We start from the raw sequence: 10,395 nt of genomic DNA on the forward strand, positions 1-10,395 counted from the left end.
CTTTAAATTGCTTTGGTGTTTGCAATGAATTGATTTGCATTGCCTAGTTTTAAGCGCAAGTAAACAAATTTCTAAGTGTTCACTTAGTGGAATTAAGAGTATATTAAAAAGAAACAGAAGAGTAATTAGAGTGAAGAGCAAATTTTGCTGTAAATGATTGTTTATTTTATATTGAATTACCGGTTTTATACAATATTCTCAATGAAGAACAAAGGCTAGCAACTGTTCGTTTACGCGTATGTACAAGTCATTATGCCAATATTTTATTGTCAACAGACATCAAGAAAAAAAGAGTTAAGAGAACAGTTAACTCAGTTAAATTGTTTTCGTATTAAAAGTGCGGCAAATGATAACAGAATGAAGTGCTGGTTAATACCCAGACGCACAAGACGTGCTCAGTTAAGCTAAGTCGTTAGATCGAAGAAGTCGTACGTTGGGTCTTTAAAGCGAAATAAAATCTTTAGCGCGTATGTACGTTTAGTATTAAAAATTCGAAAAAATGTTATTAAAACTTCGGAAATATGGGAATATGCCAAAAATATCACGCTGATATCTTTGGGGGAAATTTAGTCTTATAGAATTAAGGTAAAAACCAAAAACCCAATGCATCAAAAACCCAAGGCCACATTCCTTAGCCAAAGACAATCCCAATATGGCTAGTAGAACCTTAGCAATTCTGGTATATTAATAAATTCATAAGTCAACTCCAGAAAGCCATACACTAAAAAAAAAACTCAAGAGCATCAAAAATATATAAGAAAATAAAAATGCTACACATATAATTAATATATAAATACAGTTTAACAAAAATAATACGAAAGTACCTGCGAATCAATACCTTATTGTTTTTTTTTATCGTTTTATATAAAAGAAAGAACAACAATACACCTACACAATATTACGATAACTTAACGCAAAGAAACAAGACAGCACCAACAACAAACGCAAAGGCACAGTTTGCTCTATTGAACTAAAGGTGATTGAATTTCTGTCAATCTAAATTTTTTATATTAATAATAAGAAATCTATCTTATTTCCAGATTAGATTTACACTCGAGTATTATTGTAATGGATAATTACATTAGTAGTTAAATTTATATATAAAGATTTTTGTTAGTGTTTTTTTTTTTTTTTTTTTTTTTTTTTTTGTTGTTGATTTTTGTTTTTGGTTTATAGAGTGGGTATGTCGGGGTGCTTTTTGGTTTGCTAAAAAACATTGGTGACATATTCTCTTAAATTGGTTTTTATGATTTTTAAAAAAAAAACCTCTTTATAAAAAAAAGTTTATAAAAATATTTATCTCATTGTTAGAAACATAAAATGTATATTTGTAATCTTATATTAATTGAAATGTTAAAAGATTGAACAACAAGAATTTTTCATCTAAAGCTACTACAGATATTTGATTGATTGATTATTATATTGTTTATTACTATGTATACCAGAAACCTTCTGTAAATAATTTTTTTATGTATGCTTACACTTTATCACAATGGACCTAAGTGAGTCCCCCTCGGATCGACGGTACAACCTAACCTATATGCTTACACTTGCTAAGATTTGTTAATGCAATTCAAACATTCACACATTCACTTATTCATTCATAATACACTTAAATTGCAAAGAGTTCAGTTTATTCATTTACATTTTTTTTTGAAGATTCACTTTTTTTATATTCGCTTACACTTGCTGAGATTTGTTACTGCAATTCATACATTCAAGCATTCACTTATTCATTCATAATTCACTCAATTCTCTTGCAAACACTCCACATTTTATATATTTGGATTTCCTGTGGCGATTCACTAATAATATATTTGCTTATCCTAGCAAAAATTTGTTGCTACAATTTAAGCATTCATTCATTCGTAATTCACTCTTTTACTATCTCATATATTCACGTACTGTAGTTAGTACACATACACAGTTATGCTTCTAGCCACAAGTATGCATATAAGCAACAATAACCCAGTCAATCAAAAAATATACGATTAGAAAATAGAACTAGAAATGATCCTTTTTTAAGAAGTGTTCATTCCGTGAGTGTACTAATAAAAGTTTCATAAACTCACATCCATATGTTAAAAGATCATTTTTTAAGAAGTGTTCATTTCGTGAGTGTACTAATAAAAGTTTTATATACTCATATCCATATGTTAAAAGATAGTTATGGATGTATCTTTCAAAGAGATAAGATCCAGTGGATTTTGGTGGATTATGGATTTTTCATTAGTAGTAGCACTGCCAGTGTGTCATTATACGAACTCATCAGTCGATGTGTTATAAAGCTCCACGCAGTAAAAAAAAAGCACTAAGAGCGGAAGATTGAAGTTTACGTGTATTTTTATATAAACATTAATAGGTATAGGGTCATTGTGGGTGCACTGTGACACTCACAATCTATTAAGTAGCCTTTTTTCACTACTTACAGACACATCGTCTAGACTACATATTAATCTAAGCACTACTGTGAGAATTTACTATAGGTATCTCCAAACTGTCATTTCTGGAATAAGTTGTTGTGCATTTAACCGTAGTGACACATTTGGAATTGAGTAGTTCTCATTTTACTAAAATTAGATATTCTCAAAATTAGCCTCTCAAATACTTAAAAAGTATTTGAATATCAAGAAAATTTTGATTTTTTGCAAGTAACTAGAAAGGTATTGGGTTCAAAAGGATCGAATCTTATTGCGACTCATATCATTATTTAAAAATACATCTCTTTTTTTTCATAATTGACAAGTATCTATTATAGACATCTTAACATGGTATAGATGGATTTTTAATATACAAGTTCATTTATTTGACAAAATAATTTCTTGGTGATTGATGGGTTAACGTAAGATTGAAGAGAGTTAACATCTATGACTGAAATATATTATTTTATCACAAAACTCAGTATAAACAAATTAAAAATAGAATAAAACAGAATAGAATAGGCATACCATGGAAAAATAGCTTAACTTTATTACCCTTAATAGAGTCTCCTTAGCGTACTTATGCATATTATCGCTAAAGATAAACAAGTTTAATAATATTTCTTGGTTTAAGACCTCAAACCATATTCGATTCAATGAAGGTCATTGAAAGACATTTGCTAGAACTAAGAAACTGGGTAACTTGAGTATCTTCTGCATTTTTTTTAATTAATTGAATAATTAACCGTTATTATTTTTTAAATAATAATATTATTATGATATACCTATAATACATATATCATAATGTATAACTAATCATAGTTTTTTCTTTTATTACTGATACTGGCATAATAAAAAAAATATTTTTTGGCTACTGTATGGGTAACTATACATGATTATTAAGCATATAAAAAGTGGTTTAAATATAGTAGTACTAGTAAGAATATTCCTTGAATTTATATTTTTGATAGATACTTATAATGTCTGTAAGTATTTAAAAGCAATTAGTTAATGACTATATTCATGAGACATACTCGCACTAATTTTATCTGAACACTTAAACGGTAAATCGTTGGTCACTAAATTACTCTTAAATTCACTTTTAAAATATTACGAATACATAAAACAATAAATTGTATTCATTATAAATATAATATCCACACCTAATATTTGGCAACATTGTTACCAATATGGCTAAATATAAATAGCTTATCTATATCGCCTTCGTATTGCTAGATATTAATTGATAAGATTACAACCGGCAGAACTACACTTCAAATTATTATGAATAAATATTTTTATTCATTGCAGTCCAAAACAACATATAATGCAATAATTTTTTTTTAATATATATTGCAAATATTGGCAAATATTATTCATAAATGTTTACAGTATAAATATTCCATAATATTGGTACTTTTCAATTTATTCACATAACTCCATATTGAGATACGTATATAAATACTGTTGTAACATTATTAATTACTTAATCACTTAAATATTTATTAAAAAATAAAGGTGGAAAAACAGAAAACCATGAAAACCATTTTCTGTGGCTTAACCCAGTATCAGGTATTGATATAATATATAGTAAGTCTTTGAAACATTTCTAAATTCTAGGCTTGATGTTTCAGTAGTGGTAATAAAGTCTATAGGCCAACCATGCCAATATTAATTTACTTATATATATGTATATTGCTTTTTTATATATAATATATATTTTAATTTATTTTGAAAAAATTGAATTTAAGATCATTGAAATAGGAATAAGATATAAGTCTCTGCCGATTTGCTTCAGATCAAATATAGAATTAATCTAGAATCTTTTCTTAAATGTGTAGAGATTCATCGAAAGATTTATACATTTCATATTTTATATAAAAATTATTTTCTCGATAATTAATTTTGTATTATATATTTTATTCCCCCTTGTCTTTTCAAATAGATTTCAATTTTTACACAAGAGATATAGCAAATAAAAATATTATTTCATAATAAACTTAAAATTAATATATATATATATTTTTATATACACAATTACATACATATTTTTCAATAAAAATTACATAAATATCATATTTTATATTGACAGTATAATTGTTGGAGCACCACGTGCCCAATCAACGCTTGAGTCTCAGCGAAATATAAACGAAACTGGTGCCATCTATCGGTGTTCACTAACAACTACAACTTGTAGCCCCTATGTATTTGAAAGCGATGGTAATCGTAAGGTACCATTTAATGGTTATACAGATGATTCTGAAAAACGTGATTTTCAATGGTTGGGCGCGTCAATGGATGGTGGTGCCAAAGATACCGATAAGTTGTTAGTATGCGCTCCAAGATTTGTAGCACCAACCTCAGACGATTATCTTATGCATGGTGTATGCTATTGGATAAATGATACAATTAGTCAAAATCCAACAAATGTTCAAAAGATTTCACCTTTACGTTTACGCACTGATCAGATTAGAACAACGGACGAGGGAAAACGCTATTATTTTTATTATTTAGCCGAACAGGGCTTAAGTGCACATATTACCGAAAATAATGAAGAAATATTAATTGGTGCACCAGGAATACATAATTGGAAAGGTTCTGTTATACGTTATCGTAAACATGATGCAACTGAGGATCCATCATTAAGTCGACGTGATACAACAGGTAAACGTGTACCACGTCAAGCAGATATTACATATTTAAGCGATATACCCAATCCAGAAAAGTGGGAACAAGACAATGATTCCTACTTTGGTTACTCAGTGAGTTCAGGTCATTTTGATAGTTCTAATCCAACGAAAGTGACTTATGTAGCAAGTGCACCACAAGCAAAAAGTCAAACTGGCGAGGTAAGTACAATGTTAAAATATAGAATCTTGTTTTTTTTCTAATGTTTTTTAAATAATTTTTAAACCAGGCTTATATATTTGACTTCACCGGTAATACAATAACAAAAAATTTCGTCTTTTTTGGTGAACAATTTGGTGAATATTATGGTTATGCCGTTTTGGCGGAGGATTTAAATGGTGATGGACTCACTGATGTTATTGTTTCTGCACCACAGCACCGCAAATCTGGTTCTTTCGATGATGGCGCTATATATGTCTATATAAATAAAGCAAATGTAAGTAGTTAAATAAGTAAAATCTTATTTAAAAGAAAATCTTTATAATAACTTGGAACACACTCTCTTTATAATATATAGTTCAGTTTTGAGAAAAAATTGTTGACTTCACCAGTCAGTGGCCAAGCACGCTTTGGCACTGCTCTTACGAAATTGGGAGACATTAATGGCGATGGTTTCAATGATATAGCTGTAGGAGCACCATTTGCTGGTAATGGACAAGTTTTCATTTATTTGGGTAGCGAGAAAGGTTTGCGTGAACATCCCAGTCAACACTTGAAGTCACCGACAAGTGTTAGTAGTAAATATGGCGCCCACATGTTCGGTCATGGACTTTCAAAAGGTTCCGATATAGACAATAATGGCTTCAATGATTTTGCAATTGGTGCTCCAAATGCTGAATCCATTTTTGTTTATCGTGCATATCCTGTGGTAAAAGTCATTACCACTATTAACTCAGATACCCGTGAAATTAAACCAGATCAGAAAAGCTTTAAACTTAAATGCTGCTATAAAATATCGACTAAATCAACGAAAGTTAAAAATCAAGATTTAACTTTAAAGGTAGTGGTAGATCCACAAGTAAAACGTGTAAAAATCGCACAAACACAAGCAAATGAAATGAGTTTTAATGTGAGTGCTGGCCTACAAACGAAGTGTAGCTTACTGGACGCCGATATTGTTAGTTACAATGTAGCAGATATCTTCAAGCCAATCGAATTGGAGATTCATTATGATATTATAAAAGGAGTGCCAATGTCAGAAGGTTTGTGTTTATAAAATAATGTGATACTTTAATTAATAATAGATAATTATATATGACTTAAAACATAAATTTTAAGTATAGATTTACACTAAACAAACTAAAACATAAAAAAAAAAATTAAATATTGGATTATAAATAAAAATAAGTGCTTTTGAACCTCTAACTGTATACCCTAAACACTACAGCTATTTTTAATATATATACATATAAATATTTCAGTTTTTTGTGAAGATTGCGTTGCTGTTGATCCACTTGACCCCAAAGTATTCGTAGAAAAATTGATCTTCAGCACGGGTTGCAAATCGGATATTTGCATAGCAGATCTTAAAGTGAGAAGTCGCATTGGTGCAGAGTAAGTTACTTTAAAATAATATATTGTTATTGTTAAGATATCTAATTCTTTTTCTCTCATTTATATAGTCACTCATATATATTAGGCAGCAGTCGCACTTTATCTATTACTTATGATATAAACAACATGGGTGAGACTGCATATCTACCACAAATCAATTTGACTTCCTCGAATCGTATGCCATTCGCAAGAATACCCTCAAATTGTAGGGTCAATAATGAAGCTGTTGTTATGGTTTGTGATCTAAATCGTGGACAACCCATGGCAAATGGTAATTCGGACTCGATAACAGTTATCTACGATGTAAGTGGTATATCGGGCAAAACAATGATTTTAACTGCTGAAGTGTTTAGTACAGGTGTAGAGCAAACACCAACAGACAATATTGTCAGAGATGTCATAACATTGAAGGAGTACACCGAAATTGAAGCAGTGGGGTAAGCATTTAATTTTTCTAATGTGGATTTTTATTATTATATTTTTCGTTTTCGATATTTATTAGTCCCTCTTTATAAGACTCATTACAATAGCTTTAAGTTGGTAAGGCGTATTACCCTCACGGGCTCTCATGAGACCATGAGACCAATTTTTTTTGTAGGTAGGTTTAGTTTTTTTCTGAAGTACCATAAATGTGTGACTGATGCATTTACATTTCATTTAAGAATGACTTAAAAGTTTAGTCTAAATTCATAAGGGGAGCACAGTAGGCTTTAAAGACACAGTGCTATATTATCTTTAAATGATTATAAAAATTGTGTGATCGTTTTTAAAAAAAAGATTACCATGCTTTGTTTATGTTGAATATTATTCTAAAACTATATAATATATATATTATAAATTCATGAGACTAAGAAAAGTAGATACAATATTAGAATTCATTTAGGCAATTTGATTCAGAGAAAAACTTCAGGTGTCATGAGGTTTCAGAAATATGGCAGTGCAAAATATCTTGACAAAATTATAATTATAATAATGTATAAAAAATCTATAATAATAATAAGCTATTGTATTGAGATTATTTATAATATCAGTATATACTATTATAAATTACAAAGATGTGAAGTACCTTTAAGTAAACAAATATTACATATTCTTTTTATTTCTATACTTATTTTTATTTAAACTTTAAAAATAATTTTTACATTAATAAAAAATTTATTCTAGAATACCTAAAACACCATATATTAATTTGGAGAAGGTCTTCAATACTACTGAAATTGTAAACAGTTATGAAGTAAGTTAAGAACAATTTTATAATTTTCAAAAATAATGAGCATAATACATTTTATATTAGATCAAAAGTAATGGTCCAAGTAGAGTTGGTGCTTTGGAAATAGTTTTCAATATACCCATAGCATATAAAGTACAAGGCTCAAGTGCTACTATACCTATAATTAATTCCAATAATATTACTATGCAAGCAGTCTATGATTCTCAACTGGTTGGCATTGATTATTATGATAATAATACGCAGTTACTTATGAACACTTATGAAATCACCAGTAAAACTACAAAAGAGATTACGAAAGTATTTGTAGATAGTATGAATGGCATACATTATGATTCTAGCAAAGTTGGTCATATAGACATGGACTTCGGGCATAGCTCACAAGGCAATGATTTAGAAAGTAAGTATTTAAAAACAATTTTTATACTTCATTTTTAATATTTTTAATTTAATTATAATAGTAATAGCATTTGCTTTTAATTATCATTATCCATTATCACTGATCTTTGGGAATATATCTTGGATTTTTTTATTTATTAATAATTTTTTGAACAGTAGGTAGTAAAGATTTGAACTCATATTAGTTCCCATCAGTACGCAAAACTGGAGATATACACAGAGAAAAAAAAATATCTCTGCAATAAGAATACAAGTAGTACTGAAACCTAACAACAAGAATTATACTTTTACTAACTTAGTTCTGATTCGTTGCTGACCAAGTCTAGCAGCTTCCTCCACTCTACCCGATCGAAGGTTTGCTATCGCCAGTTGGCATTCTCGAGTATCTTCCGATTATTGATCACCTGGTGTTTCCACCAAATATTTGAACCTCCTCTTCCATATTTTTCACCACCCGGTACCAAATCAAACACCTTTCTCGTCGGAATATTTTCTTTCATTTGCAACTCAGGATAAAGCCAGCGAGGTCGCTAAATTTTTATGCAGTTAACTATGTCAATATTTTAGTATAGCTCATACAGGTTTTCGTTGCATAAAATTTTTTCTATATAATATTAAGTCTGTCTTTACTCAATTAATCTATGGAAAAAGCACATATTTAAATTTTATTTTATTTTTCGGTCACTTAGTTCTGTCCAAAAAATTAAAAATGAGTATATCTAACCAATTGAAAAAAAAAAATAAGAGGGTGAGTAGTGTTGTAAGAAGTAATTTATTTAAAATTTTTTGTATAAGCCAACAAAAAAAGGAAAAATTTGGATGAATAGGGGGTATTACTCTTAGACCCCTCTTTTCATTATAAAATGTCTCATCATATACATTTTGTTATCTGTTGGCTTTGATCATGAGACTATATCTTAATTTGTTTTGTAGGTAGGTTTAGTTTTATTATGACGTGATTAAATGACTGATGCATAAACGAATAAATTTTCTGGATTTGATGATCAAGATGGCGTCAATCATCTAATAAATCAATTATCAAATACAGAATTTCACGATGACTTAAAATATCAGTCCTAGATTAGGAGAATAGGTCTTAAAGTTGTAGTATTATATTTTCTTCAGCAGGATAATAATAATCTAGTGATAGTTTTCATTCTAGTATTTTATTCATATTTAGTATCATTCCGATAGATATATGTAATTGATATTTTTATCCATATTTCTATCGTCATTGATACGTCATTTTCATTCGAGTATTTTATTTATATTTAATATCATTCAGAGAAAAATATCTATAACATATTTCTATCGACATTGAAACTTGTTCATCTTGCTATGAGTTTATTCTATTTCAATCGTCAGTTAACTCTGTCTAATTATAGAATATGGGCAAATAAAACAGAGTGGAGAATGTCAGTGGTCAAAAAAATCTCTAAGTAAAGAATAAAAATTTTTACTACAGATTTAAAAGATTTAAAAACCTCTCAGTATATTTGTATCTTTTTTTACCACTAGAACTTCAGTACTGTAAATATATGTAATACATTGAACAAAATATAATTACACTAAGTTGATATGTGATAAATATTCGCATATTATTGAAAGAAAATTTTATGTCTTATAAGTCCATCTAAATATAGTAATAGGAATGCTATTATTTTTAAGTACTAAGTATTATTACAAATAAAATTTAATATAATTTCAATATTTTTATCACTTATAGATACTGTAATGGTTGCATCAATGACACGTAAACGACGTGAGCTCGCTACAAAAACTGCAACGAAGGATCAATATGCACGTTTACAACATGTGAGGGCATATGATTTACTAGGTGATGATTTGAAGGATAGATGTCCTGTCAATCGTACAATTGTTTTCAATTGTCAGGATCCAACCACCACAAGTTGTATACGTGCTGTGATGCATGTGTACAATTATAAACCCGATAAGCCTATTACAATCACAATGAAGTATAATGTCGATCTCAAAGAAGTTAATCAAATTTTAATTGAACCATGGGATTATTTTGTTATACACATTGGACTGGATATTGCAAGAGTGGGAGACAGCGATGGAAAATCAATATCAGTTGTTAAAAAA

At 29.0% G+C, this 10,395-nt stretch overlaps 1 protein-coding gene across 1 annotated transcript in view; it reads left to right on the plus strand.

Annotated features, from left to right (window-relative positions):
- The window catches only part of LOC119674788 (integrin alpha-PS3-like), an 18,473-nt gene that overhangs the window by 7,183 nt on the left and 895 nt on the right, over positions 1–10,395 (plus strand). Inside the window, exons 5-12 of the mRNA XM_038085942.1 lie at positions 4,513–5,269; positions 5,338–5,544; positions 5,626–6,310; positions 6,530–6,662; positions 6,731–7,099; positions 7,827–7,896; positions 7,957–8,290; positions 10,016–10,296. Of these exons, the coding sequence (XP_037941870.1) occupies positions 4,513–5,269; positions 5,338–5,544; positions 5,626–6,310; positions 6,530–6,662; positions 6,731–7,099; positions 7,827–7,896; positions 7,957–8,290; positions 10,016–10,296 (2,836 nt within the window). The remainder of the gene's footprint in view (positions 1–4,512; positions 5,270–5,337; positions 5,545–5,625; positions 6,311–6,529; positions 6,663–6,730; positions 7,100–7,826; positions 7,897–7,956; positions 8,291–10,015; positions 10,297–10,395) is intronic.

The sequence above is a fragment of the Teleopsis dalmanni genome, chromosome 2, assembly GCF_002237135.1.
Source record: "Teleopsis dalmanni isolate 2A chromosome 2, ASM223713v2, whole genome shotgun sequence".
Taxonomy (NCBI): Eukaryota; Metazoa; Arthropoda; class Insecta; order Diptera; family Diopsidae; genus Teleopsis; species Teleopsis dalmanni.